At 39.3% G+C, this 18,050-nt stretch overlaps 1 protein-coding gene across 11 annotated transcripts in view; it reads left to right on the top strand.

Moving 5' to 3' along the window:
* Positions 1–18,050, top strand: part of TRPM3 (transient receptor potential cation channel subfamily M member 3) — a 536,370-nt gene that overhangs the window by 330,009 nt on the left and 188,311 nt on the right. For 10 of the 11 annotated variants that reach the window (XM_049710919.1, XM_012535433.3, XM_004276399.3 and 7 more), the window contains one exon: positions 13,176–13,350. In XM_049710919.1, coding sequence (XP_049566876.1) covers positions 13,176–13,350 — 175 coding nt within the window. Of the gene's footprint in view, positions 1–13,175; positions 13,355–18,050 lie in introns of those variants that run through there. The other variant, XM_033440193.2, reaches the window with a different exon arrangement.

Genomic DNA, 18,050 nt, shown 5'->3' with positions numbered 1-18,050 from the left:
ACTTGACACCAGAGGAAAGAAGGTTTCCCATGACATTGTCACCATATTTCTCACTGAGGATTTAGTAACAGTGAAAATTTGATCAGATTGGACACATTATCTTTTGGAAAAGGTGCCAGATAATCAAATAAAAATATATCGCTTTTCCCAATTGCTGGTCAGAAATTGGATTAAATACCATTACCAGCTCCCAAATAATCAGTACCCTTCCTTTGTCTCATACATGATAATGGCAGTCAGTTATTTTAATAACTTTAATAACCTTTGTGATGAATGAAGGTCACTCCTGGCCTACAGCAAGTTAGCTGCTAAAACGTATCCATCACCTCAGAGAGAATAGAATTAGGTTTCTACTTCAGTCATATAGTTCCCTATTTATTTCAACTGGAGGAAATAATAGCTTTCACAGACATCCTTCCAGCAAGGGGAAGAGTGTAAACCTTTGTTCGCGTCTTTCTCCCCGGTGTCCAGGACACGTTGTCACTGCAGCTGGGTCCAATTCTGAGAAATAATAAGGCTTCAATTTAAAAGTACAAGACAGCTGAACTGTAATTGGCTATTCAAGTTCCTCAGAATCTGAGGAACTCTTGCAGACTTAATCCAGATGGACAAGGCAATGTGTGAGCACCCACCCAGGTCACTCAGCGTGTTCTTTTCTTGGTCTCTGACCACCACTAAGGCCAGTAGTGAAGGCCTGTAAAAGGATACCAGGGACCACTTAAATGGCTGTCATCTCCACTTTCAGCAGCTTGCATCAGTAGTATTGAGGTATGATACTTAGTCCCCTTATAACAACCCATCTATTCATGTCATTTCAGCTGTGCTAGTCCCAAGGTATAGACCCTAGGCATTGTACCTTCTAATTTTACTTCACAAGCATTTATTTGAACTACCTTCTAAGTATGAGGCACTATGGAAACCAGAATGTTGTCTGAGAGGGGTGTGGGTGTTTCTGTCCCAAAGAGTTTACAATGTAGTGGATGAAACTTTAATTAAAGCAAGGCAGAATTTAAAAACTGCCAAAGGATATGTAGAAAAATAAATAAATAATGGGACTACAAAGGAATGAATAATTAATACTGCCTGAGGGAGTTAGGAAGGGCCTCAGGAATTAGTAACATTTGAACTGGACTTTGCAGATTGAGTTAGGGTTTCTGAGGGGCTACAATAAATAGCACCTCTTTTCCTCATCCAAGTTCTAAACACTTTGAGAAATAAGTAGTTGATGGAACTCAGAATATCATTTTTAGTTGGGGGACAAGTTAGCAGACATGGCTTTTAGACTGTTGACCAAGTGGGATTATTGACTCCCCAGAATTAGGCAGAATTCCACAGTAAGCCTTCATTCCCCATCCCACCATATACACCCGCAGGGACAGGGCCCTGGAGGATTTGGGAGATGTCAGGCTTCCTGCAGGCAGGAAGATGCCAAGAGAAAGAAGAGAGAGACTGAGTGGGCAAATCCAGTTATTATTCTCAAATCTACCAAGGAGTAAAAGCATAGAAAAAATTCCTCCTCATGAAACCAAGAGTAGGGAAAGATACTCCTCTCTGAAAATTAGGATGGCTGAAGGGAAATTTAAAAATAGTCCTAGATGGAGGATAAGGAAGATAGTCTGGATGAGACTAGAATCAGAATGAACAGAAAGTTCTGGAGAGAGGGTTGAGGCTGTGAATAAAGGTTGGGTCCAGAACATGGGGAGCCTTGTCTGTCATGCAAAATTATTTGGGCTTTTATCTATAAGCAATGGGAACCCACTAAATATTGTTACAGAGAAGACTGTATTTACAGATGATAACTAGCAGTTATGTGATGATTGTTGTAGAGGCAGAGAAATCAGTTAGGAAGCAATCTCAGTAGTCCACAGGAAAACCAGTGAGCACAGAAACTGGGCATTTGGCATCATTCCTGATTTCAGGAGAATTTAAATCAGATCTAAGTGCCCTGGATCTCAGGTCAGTTGATTAAGGGAAAATTGCTTATGTCATAAAACATTTGAAAATTTCTGTAGAAATAATTACATTGTCATATAACCTATGAGCAATCAGGATATACTTGAGGTGATTCAGTATCCTGCCTTCCTTCTGTACCCCAGATTTTAGTGAACTACATGTAGAACACTCTATGATATGCTGGGGATACAAAGATAAACCTACCTACAGAGAAAAGAGATGTCCAAACATGTAAATTAATGAGAGAAAACTTCAAGAGATATGTACGGTACTATGAGAGTTTTTTCCTTGATATCATAGTAGTTGATTGACAAATTTATAAAGTATATTCATTGGCATGGGCTTTTAAGAAAAGTAAATGCTATAAGAACACAGAAGTGAGAATAGTTAATTCTGCCTGGTGGGGGTGAAAGGGAGGGGCCTAAGGAAGACTTGGAGCCTGGGAACTGCAGGATGCATATAAGTTCTCCAGAAAAAGTAAGTCAAAAAGAACATGCCTTAAAGAGGGAATAGAATTTTTCACATTTGGTGCAGGGAGAAGTAATTGCAGTCTCCTTCAAATGACGCAGAGATTTTTTTTTTAATTATTTTGGAAGGGCAAATTAATATACAATTTTGCCATTACCAGCAACATTTCCCTCTCTCTTACCATTTACCTCTCCTACCCAGCCGTGCCCTGCACTGTGGGCTAGGTCTTTCCAAATCATAATTCCCCTGGCTGCTCTGCTGCTTACTAATTTTGCCAAGAAGGCAAAGGATCTTGTACGAGCTGTGGACCTAGATCCTGGCACATTTATAGGGGAGTGTGGGCAAGGAATTATAAAGTAAAATGAGTTAGAATCACTTTGATTACCTTACATTTGAGAAGGCAAGGATGCCTTTTGATGTGGGTTTTGAACAGAGCAGAAACTAAGAAGACTGTAGCTTTGTTTGGGCGAGTTTTCTTGTAGACTTAGATCAATTACATTAAAACATTCAGCCTGCAAACAATGGCCCCAAAGAAAAAAACGCTGGCTCTTTCCTTTTATGAGAGTAATACTTGCCTTACAGCCCATGCCATTGGCCGTTCCCTTTCTTTTGAAACGATTCACGTGGATTGTTGCTTGGATGTCCTAGAAACATATGGACGTTAATAGCAGAACATTTTAATCAGAGCTGTCTGGCCATGAGGGAATAACTGTTTTCCATTGATTAAGTCAAAAGCTAAGTTTGTTTACTAGCATGTAATATACTTGGAGTCAACTTATGAGTTTTGTTATTTGGCATTTACATCTTTGTCCAACCCACAGAATTCAAGAGACTTAAGCTCATTGAAGCACTGAGGAGAGGCCCCTTGGTAGAAGACATCTGGGGAGTGACAAAAAGATCACCTACCCCAAAGCAGAAAGTTTTAGTGTTTTGGATAGGAGATAAAGGAATTTGCCTTCCTAAGCATATTACTGGTCTGCATGAGAGAATATTCAAACTTTGGAAAAGTGTGTATCAAATTATTTATTTGTCAGAGCATACTTTTGGTTTAAATCCATAAAATGCATTTGTCGTCATGAATCATTTATACAGTTAAAATAGAAACCTTTTACAAACCTAATAAATATATATAAGAATCTTTATATTTGTTTAACCATATAGTTCTCAGTAAGTGCCAGACTCTGTTCTAAGTACTTGACAAATAACTCATTACTCAAAACAGTGCTATGAATTGTGTGCCAACTCTGTGTATTAGACACTGTGTAGAATTCTAAAATATATTGTTGGTTTATCAAGTCATATCAAGATGTATTTATGCCTTTCTAGGATGTGCATAGTTCCAGCTACCATGTTAGTAGTACAATGTCTAGACATGCTGTCAGAGTTTACAGTAGCAAGGAGGTACAATAGACTAGAGTGACCCATGCTGAGTTAGAAAGTAGGGGTCAACAGGAAGCAGCAGACAAATGAAGGTAGAGGCAGTCATGGAACTGGGAATCAGTCAGAGATCAGGACAGGACAGGTTCAGCCTAGTTCCAGCCAGGCAGCCCATGATCTAAAGAAAAGAGTCATCATCTGAGTGAGACAGGTCCAGGCTTCCAGAGTATAGGGCAGAGATGGTCGTGGTGTTGCATGAAGAAGTGCTTCCAGAAAAGTCCACTAAAATCAAGGCAACACCCCAGTCTTGGGGCCCACATTGCCAGTGGGGGAGCAAGCAAATGTCCCAGGCTGGCTGGCTTATAGAAGAGGGTGCCACTCTCCAGGAGCCAAGGGTATTCAGAGAGGATGGATTGCTCTCTCTGCTCTTGGGCTTAGAGCTCTCTGAAGACCATCTGAATCCCTTCCGCTGTCTGAGTGAAGTTCCTTGATTGACCACATGAGTGAGTCCTCTTCTCTTTGAGAGAAGCAGAGCAGTTCACCATGACTGGTAACCAGGTTTCCCACATGAGCATCAGTTAAGCTCCAAAATCAAGGCCTGCCTGACACTGTGTAGCTGGTAGGCTTACACCTAGTTTAGAACTGAATATTGCCTCTTAAAGCCCTACCTCAGGGCTTCCCTGGTGGTGCAGTGGCCAATGCAGGGGACACGGGTTCGACTCCTGGTCCCAGAAGATCCCACATGCTGCGGAGCAACTAAGCCCATGCACCACAACTACTGAGCCTGCACTCTAGAGCCCTTGTGCCACAACTACTGAGCCTGCGCGCCTAGAGCCCGTGCTCCACAACAAGTGAAGCCACCACAATGAGAAGCCCGTGCACTGCAACGAAGAGTAGCTCCCGCTCACCTCAACTAGAGGAAAGCCCACGCACAACAACAAAGACCCAGTGCAGCCAAAAATAAAATAAATTTAAAAGAAGAAAGGCCCTACCTCAAAAAAAAAAAAAAAAAATCTCTGCTATCCTCCATTTTTCTCTTACAAAGAGCCCTCAACTACTGTCTTCCTGCGAGGGTCCTCAGGCTGAGAAAAGAGCATCTGAGGACTTTCCATGTTGTTAAGGACAGGCGAAGACTTCCTTGGAGTCAGCAGAGGTGAGGCTGGGGAGGGGCATGTTTGGTGGCAATAAAGAGAAACTCACTCAAAATATATAAAGGAGTATTTTTGATAAAGAGAAACATGTTTAGAGGAAGGTTTGCAAACTATGGCCCACCCTGTTTTCATATGGCTCATGGGCTAAGAATGTTATTTTTCATTTTTAAATGTTTAAAAATAAAAGAATAGTTTTGTGACATATGAAAACTACATCAAATTCAAATTCAACCTCCATCTGAAAATTCCATTTTTCTCGTTAGTAGACCTGTAGTACAAAAAAAAATGTATTCAGTTGTGTTTTGCAATTCGTCCATAAACATTCTGTATAATTTGTTTTCTCTCTTGTTATATAAGTACCTGCATGATGTCCTCTATTTTGCCCATTGTCCTACAAAGCCTAAAATATTTACTATATAGCCCCTTACAGAAAAAACTTTTCTACCTTTGGTCTATAGGGGACTCTGTACGAACTACAGCCAAGTGACTGTATCTTGAACTGAAAAGTCACTAATAATCCAGGCAATAAATCCCTCTCTCTCTCCCACTCTCGCTCTCGCTCTCTCTCTCTCTCTCTCTCTCACCCCCAAACACACACACTCTTTCCCTCCCTCTCACTCAGGCCACGTGATCTCTCCTCTGTGATGCACTCAGTTCCCTTCTTTTCTTCCTGCACACAGACTTCTTTGCTTGTTTATTCACCCTGACATGGTCCCATCAGAGCCACCACTAATAGAGGCTTTACTCCCCAAATACTCATGCCCTCCCAGTCCCTCCCAGTTACTCACCTCAGGTTCAAGGTCTCCATTCAAAGTGCAGGAAGGCAAATCTGGCCCACTGCAGGTCTGGAATCTACCTCCATTCCAATCAGCTTTGAAAGATGCCAAGTAAGGCTGCCCTTCTGTGCTGCGGACAGTTCAGTTCTCTGATAGGCGAGTATGGATAGAGAGGACATGATGGGAGTTGCCAGTACACATGCCACAGTGACCTCTTTGGTTGGCTTTCAAGATTTTTACATTCAATCCACTCATCCACTCCCCCAGTTCTGGCCTTTGGCCTTCAATCGCTACATGGGAAAGCAAAGCAAGAAGGCAGTGTCCAAAATTATAGTCCTCTGGTGGGGGCTGGTACTGAATTCCTAAGAAAATACCTGCAGCATTGATAATGCGAAAAATAGATTGGTTCAACAACAGAAAAAAATGCATTGGAAACAAACAGAAAAAAAGGGGATTGGCCATATTAATTCAGTAGATTTAACATTCTTAGTCCCCAGGGTAAGAAATGCTATGCACCATCTGTTTTCGGTCTTTTATCATTGTCTCAGAGAGATGTTTCCATGAATTCAAACTCTATATCTTCAACGTCTTGACAACCTCATATCTTCAGCCAAATTTACTGAGATTTTAACTGCCAAGATAAAATATACATGTATGTTTATTCTGGAATATTGGCACTAGCTTTAAATATGGAAAGATTGTGTATGGATGGGGTCTGTTAAGTTAAATATCGACAAGGGAGTTGCCATAGGGATTGGTGATGATAGGAAAAGACATTTAAGCAATTTGCATTATCTTTACCCCTGCCTAGTCCTCCAATGGGTTGGAAATTTATGCTTCAGGGAAAGACCCCAGTCCTTTTTCAAGGAATTTCTTCCCCACTAGAGAACCAAAAGTGTCTAAAAGTGAAGCATCTTGTTGCATGTGGTTTCCTTTTGACTGCTTAATAATTTGTGCAGTATTTTGTATTTCCAAATGCTTTTCTAATCCATTTAGGGGCAGAATTATAGTGGCAAAAAAATGTAGTAAGGATATACATAATTGGTTTGAACTGGGATTGGCATTTACCAATTGAATACATCATCAGGATTTGCTAAAATGAATGGGTTTATTACCCATTTCCAAGTGGGATCAGGCACATTCCAGTAATAGTTCTGTTGTCTTGAATAGATAATGTATTCTATCTCTAAAACATGAAGGCAATATCTAAAACATCTGCTTCCATTGAAGACTGAAGAGACATTCTAGTTAAAATGAGATGGATTTTTTTTTTCTTACGTCATTCCTTTATATTTTCTTGGGCTCACTCTGTTCCTTAGTAGCTCAAAGATTTCCAGTCACGTTTCTTTTTGCCAAAATAAAGCATATTAAAATATTGTCTTTCTATACAGTAATATTCTACAGTTGTACCTGAATATTCATGTTCTGGGAATCTTCCTAATTATAAGAAGCACCTTAAACTTAATAAATAAGAATAGTATCGAGTGTTGTCAGTTAAACACAGCTGATTACCAGCTTTATTTAATTTTCATAAATCCATCCCACAATTTGCAGACCATAGAAGAGATTCATTAAGGGGAGCAAGAACCTAATTCTCAAACTTTTGTGAAAAGCCGTGGTATTATGCAAACTTCAGCCACTATTTCTCAAGTAGAGAGTAAACTGGTGCCCATTAAAATGAGGCAAATAGCTTGACTGCTTCTCCCATCACTACAGTAGTTGTTAATGCCCCCCAGGTCTGTATAAAGTTTTTTTTGTAAAATATAAGATCTTAAGGGGTTAGTGAGTTTTTATGGCCCCATTCTAGTCCAAATACAGGAGATGGTGACCAGTATATCTATTGGTCGAGTCAACCATTGAATCAAAGACCAGACTATTCAAATGAGAAATGGGATAAAGGTGATATGTTCAGTGTTTTGTTTTTTTTTTGCGGTACGCGGGCCTCTCACTGCTGTGGCCTCTCCCGTTGCGGACCACAGGCTTCGGATGCGCAGGCTCAGCGGCCATGGCGCATGGGCCTAGACGCTCCGCGGCATGGGGGATCCTCCCGGACCGGGGCACAAACCTGTGTCCCCTGCAACGGCAGGCGGACTCTCAACCACTGCGCCACCAAGGAAGCCCAGTGCTTTTTAATAATATACGCATTTTAATAATATAAATTTAAAATTTTGCAACATAAAATATATTGACAAATTCTCACTGTATGCACCCTTTGAAAGCATATGCATTCTCCAAACAAACTTCTAAATCATCAAGAATCACATAATCCCAGAACTGGCAAGGCCAGTGTGTTAACTGTGTTCATGTTATTGCTAAACAGCTTTAGCTGGTAAACAGAAATACCTACCCATCACTGACAGACTCATTCTCAAAGTGATTAAGATCTTCAAGAAGTCATTGCTCACGTAATGTTTGAAGCCTCCTTTCTAAATGACCTGTACTGTAACAATCACATGATCTGTGGCTTTGGTCATTAAGATTTAGCTAAATATCAATTTTCTATGCTCCATCTCCATGTAAATATAAACCACTTTCCAACAGCAAAAAAATTATTCCTTAGGCCCACTGGCATTTTAGATCATATATAATGATGTTGACAGTAAACCAAAGGATTAATTTGGTTTGATCAAAATTCTATTTATCCGGGGCTTCCCTGGTGGCGCAGTGGTTGAGAGTCCGCCTGCCGTTGCAGGGGACACGGGTTCGTGTCCCGGTCTGGGAAGATCCCACATGCTGCGGAGCGGCTAGGCCTGTGAGCCATGGCCGCTAAGCCTGCACGTCTGGAGGCTGTGCTCTGCAGCGGGAGAGGCCACAACAGTGAGAGACCCACGTACTGCAAAAAAAAAAAAAATTCTATTTATCCAAGCATTTCACTACAATACACCAAATATTTTTACAAGTAGCTGAACTGATCGTAGATTATAGTCTCATGTTGGCAGAAAGAGAGAGAAGAAAAAGGTCTTTCAGAATTTTAAGACATTCTTCTCTCCCTGCCACCTCCTTCTTTACACCACCCAACCCAATCTTTGTTTACACCAATTTTGACAGTATTTGAATTATTGGAAGCCCAGGCTTAACTGCATAGTGGTCATAACAAAATGGGACAAACGTCTAAGAGGTTATCTTCTGCAAAGAACCATTAACTGGGGTTCAATTTATAATTTGAAAGCCCGAGGTCAACCTGGAATCCTCTAGAATGTAGTTGCTAAGTCCGTTACTCAAGCTCACATTTTTGTAGGCTATAATGCTTCCAGTTCCAAAATTACAAAAACTAAAAAGTGTGGCAAACATCTTGCCTCTTCCTGAGTAAGCAACTCTGCGTTGCTCTAAAATTAAATTCTAATGGAAATCTCTAAGAAGTTTTTGGTTATAGTAGAAAATGAAAAATTATTGCAATCAAGGAATTAGCCTACTTTCCCCAAAACCAAAAGAACAAGTATTGACCAAAAAGATCTCTGAGGGGCCTAGATAAAATGAGAACGTTTTGGTGATAATAGAAGTCATATTTTTTTAAAACTATAAATCTAAACTACTTTTTGTGAATGGTCAGTAGTTTCAGCTGAGCAAGGCTTACACTTGTGAGGCTCTTCAAAGGAATTTATGTTAAATTTTTTTGTGGGCATAAAGAAAATTGTAGTGGTCCTTATGAATCCAGCTGGATCTTCAGTGAATTCCCAAAATGTTTATTTCACTAATAAAGAATATACCATTCTTGTTTTTTAAAATGCTTTTTCTTTACTAATGATGTCATATGCTACAGATTTGTAAATTTGTGGTTTTCTCTAGAGATATTTTTTAATATCCTACGTCTAAAATGTAATTTAGAAAAGAAAATGTGAACAGAAGGGATAAAGAAAAACAAGGAAGAGAGAAAGGAATGAAGGATGGGAGGAGAAATAACCTATAGACAGTGCTTCACCTTGGAAACTTTGGCCAGTCACTGTAACCGGGTAGTAATAATGTGATATAGTTTCCCTGGACATAGAGTTTTGTTTGAAAACCCATTCTAGAACCTGTCTCAGAGGCCTCAGTGGGCTTCATAAAAGAAGACAAACTGATGCTTTTTGCATATATAGTGGTCCCTCAGTATCCTTGGGGGATTGGTTCCAGCCCCACCCCCACAGATACCAAAATTGCAGACGCTGAAGTCCCTTCTATAAAATGGTGCAGTATTTGCATTGTAGCCTACACACATCCTCCTGTACACTTTAAATCTTCTCTAGATTACTTATAATACTTAATACAACATAAATGCTATGTAAATAGTTGCCAGTGCCTGGCAAATTGAAGTTTTGCTTTTTGGATCTTTCTGGAATTTTTTTCAAATATTTTCGCTCCGCAGCTGGTTGAATTTGTGGATGTGGAACCCACAGATACAGAGGGCCAACTGTATATCAATGTTCTTAATTTAGGGTGGGGCTTTGTAAGGATCCATTAGCAAGATTTTTATGAATAGGCTTCAGGGATCCATGAACTTTTGAAATGCATAGAAACATTTTTGTGACTGTCCTTATGAGCATTTATTTTTCTGGGAAAAGGATCATTAGCTTTCATCAGATTCACAAAAGTTTTCAAAGATTCTTGTCTCCAAAAAATAGGCTAAGAACCATTGCTTTAGGTCATTACTAATTATTTGATATCATTTTCTTTTCTCAGAAAAAAGGTAATATGCGTGATGGGTGTGTGTGTGTGTGTGTGTGTGTGTGTGTGTGTGTGTGTGTGTGTTGACAAAAAGGCTTAATGTTACCATATATCCATATATTGGCATGTTTAATTTACACAAAGCATATTTTTAGGCATGGCCTGATTCTCTACCACCTATAACTAAGAAAATAAAAAATGCTTTTGTTTTAGGCTATAAGGGTTTTTCATTGTCTATGGAACAAATTTCCATATATTATCACTAAAGGAAATGGGAGAGAATTTGGAGGCATAGATATATTGGATATATTCAGTTTATGAAAAAATAGATGATATTTTGATACTTTACTCCAACCAGTTTTTAGCTCTGGAATATATATCTGAATTAATGTAGTTCTTTTCATCATTTCAGTTAATTACAGCTTCATTCCAAATATAGGAAATCTGACCATCTAAATGCTTCTGTATTTCTAGAGGTTATAACAATTTGATTTATTGATAAATATAACTGACAGCTTATTGCTCTCAAATCTTCCTATGAAAATTGATCCTTTGCACCTGTGTTTCCTCTCAAAGAGAGGAGAGTTTTCCAGCCATCTTGCCTATTGTCTGGTAGACTCTGGATCACTGGAACATTCTAGAAGATCCATTCTATGACTTCTTCCTTCATGAGTGGGTCACAGTTGGTCTGTGAGTAGGAGTAAAGATCCACTGATAGAATCAGTGCTCAAGAATCAGAATTTGGCCAAGGCTTCTCTTAGAAGATCCTAGAAATAGTCTAAATGATATCCTCTGGTATAAAACAGTAGGTATAGCATATTGTTCCTTGACATGAAACAATATGAGAGCATGTGCTAAAGAAAAGCAAAGGGAAAAACTAAATAGCATAGTATTTTGGAAATACCTTATAAAATCACTTTAAACATTTAAGTTTAAACTTTAAACATAAAATACTTTATAAAATAACTTTCACTGTGCCTTGGAAAAGAGTCTCTTTTCCAAGGCACATTAGAACATAAATCCATATAGGGGTGGGTATTTTTTATGTCAGAAAATTCTCCTCCAAAAGAAGTGTGTTGTATTAACATTTCAAGTTAGCCCTTAATCTTTAACATGCCTTTCAACAGGAATTTACTTAATCCTCATAAACAATAGCAGTGGGAAAGTGTCTCTTTCATAGACACCCCAACAGAGCTTTAAAGTGGCCTTTTGTCTGAGTCATTAGAGCTTCTGGGTCAAAGGAGAACAGCATGACCTTTTACTTCCCTCTCCTTGGATTTGAAGGAGTAATTCTCAAAAACTCCCCATTCACAGAAAACTCTGATGGGGCTACAGGTCATCCCTCTCTCCCAGTTCCTTCTGGGGAAAAAAAAAATCTTGGCTTCTTGCCTTAATCAACAATTGTTATTTTCTTACATTTTTTAAATGTAGATTTAAAACAGCACTCTTTTTTTGTGTAACTGGCATTTTGGACCATTCTTTACAGATGAAAATCAAACCATGAAAAATACTGACTTATAAGAGATAAGGCCCTAGGAGACTGATGTACTTATACTTTAGAAGTAAAACAGGTCACACAAGTCTAATAAAATCTCTTACTAATGGAGCAAGAAATCAAACACCAAACTGTTATTTCTCATAGGGAAGCAGTTTCTAGATAAAAGATAAAACCATAACAGAAGGGGGAAGAGGAAGGAAGAACTGAGGTGATTAAGGGCTTTTTTCAGTTCATATTTACAGAAGTGGTACAGAATCTTGACTCTATTTTTTAAGATAACTGCTTTGTGTACCTTATAAAACCCTTTCATTTTTATGGCACTGCCCAATTTCCTAACTATTCTGAGAAGATAGAGTGAGAAAATACAATGTGGTACCAAATTGAGCAAAAAAACTTAATGAACGATGATACTGAGATGTCAGTTGAAAACTAATTTAATTTCTTTCTCATCATGTCTCTCATGGACATTTGTTTTTAATACTTCTTTTTACTCTGTTAGGTTGAACATACATAAGTGTTGATGTTAGGGCAGTTTTTACTTGAAAACAGCAATGTCTATGGCTCAGCATAAATAGCTGAAATCCCTTAATTCAACTGAATTCAGAAAATGTTTGCCCATCGTGTGCCTGGCACCTTCCTCAGTAGTGAAGGACACAATAATGGCGGAGGGCAGTTGCCATATCTCCTGAGTAATTTATTATAACTATTCTAGTGTTAAGAATCCATAATCAAGCTTATCACCTATGGTCAGAAATAGATAGACCCCTAATTTTGCCACTGGTTGATTCAACAAGTTAAAATATGCCCCCAGCTGATTTTGGTAGTCTTTAATAAAAAGAACCATTTAGGCATTTTCTTAGCACTGTGATGACTTCAAGGAGGTGGCATTGTTTTAACTTCCCATTTTTCATATAGGAAACTGACCCTTGGATCCATATGAGACTTGCTTAAGATCACATTTAGCTTCCAGTCTTTTGGCTGCTGGCCCAGCACTTCTTCTACTAACCAATTCCTTTCCCACCCTCCTCACTCTACGCCTCCCCTGTGAGGTATAGTCATCAGCTCTTTAAATCCCCGGCACCCTGGGAGTTGCGGGGAGAGGGCAGAGTCGAATGGACTCTCTAGTGGGAAAATTCTGCTAAAGGGTTTTCTGTACATTTTCGCTCCATATGTTAGCCCTTCATATGTTGTTACCCTCCCCCATGCTCAGTAATTTTAGTTTGTGCTTTTTGTTTCTCTTTTTGTTTCTTTGGTTTGCTGGCTTTGTGTTCTTTTCTCTTTTTTTCCTTTTCTTTTCCTTTTTTAATGCAGGAATCGGTCAAGGCGTTCCAGTGGTGGCACTCATTGTGGAAGGAGGACCCAATGTGATCTCAATTGTCTTGGAATACCTTCGAGATACCCCTCCCGTGCCAGTTGTTGTCTGTGATGGGAGTGGACGGGCATCCGACATCCTGGCATTTGGGCATAAATATTCAGAAGAAGGCGGGTAGGTAATTTTCCAGACCCCAGAGTTGACCTGTGAGTGCTAAGCTTGTGTTCCAAGCTTGGAAGAGAGGGTGTGAGTTGATTGATCATTTGGCATGGGAGGGAGGTGGGGAAGAGCAGGGAAACATATTCTACATGTCCTGTGAAGTGGGCAATTCCATGACAGCTCTACTAGTCCACACTGATGATACAGAGAACTAGGGGAATGGAGGGGTCATAGGATGTGGTCTCCTTTCTGTTCTCTTCATTTTCCTTCTCTCTTGTCCTCCTCCCACTGAGGAGAAACAGGAATTGTGTTTTAACACATGAAGCACAGCTAACCTGGACCATACAGTACAGGTTAGTAACTCTAGAGAAGCTATAGGATGTGCAGCTTCCAGGCTTGACCTCCAAATACCACCTTCCCCAAGCTGCCATGTGTGTACAAATGCTAAATGTTTACAAAAGCATTTGGTGGCCTGTCCCATCAGATCCCTCTAGACTGGCTTGGAAAGTAGATTCTCTGTAATGGTAACCACTCTGTCCTGTGTAACCTGCTCTTGAGCCCCTCACGCACTTTCCTTGGTCTAGCAACCCCCTGATGCTGCTCTCAACAGTACAAAGTACCCAACCCCATGGAGGACTTCCTTTCGTGGCCCTCCCCCCCAAATCTGAGATCCCCCTCAGTGAATCCTGAAGTGCAGGCACTCCTGCAGATGATTAGATCAAAGTAATTCATCTGAAGGTGTGAATGACTTTAAGGAAGAAAACTCAAGGGAGCAATTGAAGTTTTAAATAAGGAACTTCATAACCTAACCAGTTCTCCTAACACACGAAAGTAGTGGGAGAAAGAAACCCCGAAGGAGTTGGGGGTCTTTTATTCATTCCTTTCATAAATATACAGTAAGTGTCTACTGGGTGCCAAGCACTAAGATATGAAAAAGAATAACAAGCTATTCCTACCCCAAAGAGTTCATAGCAAGTCTTGTAAGTAGACAAGCATATCATTATAATAATAGTAATAACAGGTGAGCTTGCCTACTCAGGCCACTCCCTCCTCCACCTCTCTCTCACCCAGCCTGACTTAAAATAGACTCGGCATGGCAGCTTAATACCCTCTCTGTCCGCAGTCCTCCTCTTGTCTTTGCCAGCAGCCCAGCACTCTGGGTGAGCCATTAAAACAGCACACTTCCCTGGTTAGTACATGAACTTAGACATGAGAAAGGAAGACGGTTGGAGACATAAGACTCTCAGCTTAACATTGCAAACACTGACTGTGACTTTAGGCCCTGTTAAAGCTTTGATACTAAAAGAAAAAAAGCTAATTTTTATACACACCAAGTTCGAGTTTGCTTACTGGCAAATTCAATGAAGTTACTGTTATCTTCTTCTTTAATAGTGAATATCAGTCACATTTGCCTATGTGTCCGCATGTCTGTTACCAAAAAGAGTTCGAGATCCTCAACTATACTTTGCTTTTAGCCATAGTTCTCATTGATTTAAATATAGCAATTGGTTCTTTATTCAGAAATAGGTTAGAGAATGTACACTGTTTTTAGCTTTGCTGCTTCTTTTCTTTTTAGTGCTTGCAATTATTTTGCTGTATCCCTAAAAAGTAGATACAAGTTTGCACTCAGAATGCACATTTCGTTTTCAGAAACCTCAGCATTTCAGGTTTCCAGGTCTATATACAATGAAAGTCTGGACCTAGTGCTTGTTTTTTGTCATTCTCTAGGGTTGGGTACCTTGAAAAATATTAAAATCTCTGATAAGTTGCTTTTCCTGATTCTGTTTTAATATAGGAGAAATGTTATACATTTTAGAGCTGGGTAAGACTCTATATATTATTTAACCTAGGGGAGAGATACACAGAGAAATTAAGTGCTTTCCCAAGGCCACACAGCCCATGATCCCAGGCCATTTCTGGTGTATTATAAAAATTCACTGAAATGTGTTTCGTGGTATGTGCCCTAGTGTTTCTCATATAGTACTTCAGTGATACTATCTTTTAAATATATAGGTATACTTAAGCTGCCTTCAGTTTCCTCTTTCTATTATAATTTAATTTTTTTATTATTCTGTATATTCAAAAAAGGGTAAAATCGATGCATTGCTGGTTGTAAACCAACATCCAAGCTGATCAACTCTACATCATGTAGATTCTTTTCTTTCTTACACCCAGACCATCATACTTCAACTCCAAAATTAAGAGTCAGAAATACCATGCCCTTTCATGCGTGTAACTAGTGTGAAGATAAAGAGTTAAGACATAATTTTATATCTTTGGAATTATTAAAATTAAAACTTCAGTAATTTTCAGAAACATTTAGAAATGGTTATTAAGAATATAGAAGACTAAAAAGAGCATTATATTTGCCAGTCTAAATATATATGTATATATTTTAAAGTTAGGATTAAAATACGCTCTGCTTCAGGAAAGCAGTTATAAGTTTAACATGATAAAATGCATTCAGAATGTTTCTGTGTGCCATCTGAATAACTGCCAGAATTAATCATGTTTATTTACCTTGGTAAGAAATTGTCCAGCCACACATGTGCAGCCAATTTTAAAAATCATTAGTGTGCTTTATTATATGCTCCTGAAAAAAAGGCCCACCTGGACTTCATTCATCAATAAGGATTTCTTCTTTGATTTTCAACAAAGTCTAACAGAGTTGAGACATGTTTCACTGCAAATAAATATAAACGCATAACTATATGTTCATATAAACAAATCTATATAAATAAATGTGTGTGATCGTACATATACTGTTGAACATAGGAAATATACATACCCTGTTTATTAAACATGAATCAGGATTTGACTTATTTTTCAGTTACTTTGGTAATTTAAATATGATTTTTTAAATTTTAAGTTCATTTATAATTTGTTAAATAGTATAGGCCCAAGCACTATAAATTTTTATATTCAGCTGTAAAGGTTTTCAATTTTATAATCCTAGAGGAGTGAATAGAATTTACACACTTTGTAGTTTAACTTTTTTTTCCCGTCCCAGAGCACAGGCTCCGGAGGCGCAGGCCCAGCAGCCATGGCCCATGGGCCCAGCCGCTCCGCGGCATGCAGGATCCTCCCGGACTGGGGCACTAACCTGCGTCCCCTGCATCGGCAGGCGGACTCCCAACCACTGCGCCACCAGGGAAGCCCTGTAGTTTAACTTTTGTGAACTTGATATTTTGACTTTAAATTCCCTGTTATTAACTATCTTCCAAGAATATGAATTTGAAAGGGAATCGCTCTGGAAGCAAATTATCATTGGAAATACTGATTAACTTTTGTCGATAAGATTACGTGAGGCAGAAAAAGTCAGACTGTATCTCTCCCAATGCAAATGGGTTTGGATAGACTAGGAGACTGTATCTCTCCCAATGCAAATGGGTTTGGATAGACTAGGAGACAATTGCAATTAAATTCTTATTTTTATCTTTTCTCCCCACCTCTGTTCTGTGGACTATACTACCAGAAAGAAATGGTCAAATTTTGTTTTTTTCCTTATTGACATATTGGATTTTCTATTTCTCATCTGTCACAGTTTAGAATGAGTCACAAGTCACTTTCCCTACCTAATTTCATTGCTTTAGAAATATTATCAAATATTATTTCTGAATCACAAATGACTCAACACTGCAGACATAAATAGATTGATGCTATCTAAGTAGCGTTAGATTCAGTTACCTCAGTTTTTTTTTTTTTTGCCTTATGCGGGCCTCTCACTGTTGTGGCCTCTCCCATTGCAGAGCACAGGCTCCAGATGCGCAGGCTCAGCGGCCATGGCTCACGGGCCTAGCCACTCCGCGGCATGTGGGATCTTCCCGGACCGGGGCACGAACCCATGTCCCCTGCATTGGCAGGCGGACTCTCAACCACTGCGCCCCCAGGGAAGCCCTACCTCAGTTTTTAAATACTAGGATTCCCCTTTTTGCTGTGTTGACTAACCAAGATGACCAGCATTACCCATAGTCAGGAGCACCTTTCCGGCTGTAGGTTTATGAAGTTGAAGTCAGAGATTACTTTGCTTGATAATTGTCAACCCAAGTCTCAGATTGCAGAGAAATGTGGTCTAGCCCCTCATTTATCAATTAGTGAGCAATGACCCACAGATGAAAAACATCAGCATGAAAAAGGCATCTGAATGAATGTGAGTCCTGAGATGATTGCCCCCATTCATCCAAATTGTATTATCAGTGCTTATGTTTATTTTAAGTTTGTCCCAAAAATAATCTTCCGGATTTACCATTTTTAGATACCCTAGGCAAGAAGCAGAACTTGCAGTAACAGAAAGCCTTAAAGTTTTAAGTAGTCATAACACTTGGAAAGTTATTAATGGGGCAAACACCAATAGACTTCACATTCTTATGTGCCAGTGGAATTTGCATCAGGTATTGTGAAGAATAAATGAGCAAAGCCTTGCTCTTGAATACGGGAGATAAATATTGTATATGAAATAAAAGTCTGATTTGCCTGTTTAAAGGGAGCTTAATAGGGTCCCTGCATTTTTGGATTAGCTGAAATAAAGGCATAAATGGAACACAAAGTAGAAATGAAGAAGGAAAATTTTGCTGCATGGCTTCAGATTATATAACTGTATCCTACCAGAGATGTGACAAGTTTGTTTCTCTCCAAATACACATCAAAATGACCAAGGACAGGAGAAAGTCACCAGAAAACTAGTCATTTTAGAACCCCAGGTGTTGGGCTTCCCT

Source organism: Orcinus orca, chromosome 6, assembly GCF_937001465.1.
Source record: "Orcinus orca chromosome 6, mOrcOrc1.1, whole genome shotgun sequence".
Taxonomy (NCBI): Eukaryota; Metazoa; Chordata; class Mammalia; order Artiodactyla; family Delphinidae; genus Orcinus; species Orcinus orca.
This window is presented reverse-complemented; position numbering and strand designations above follow the sequence as displayed.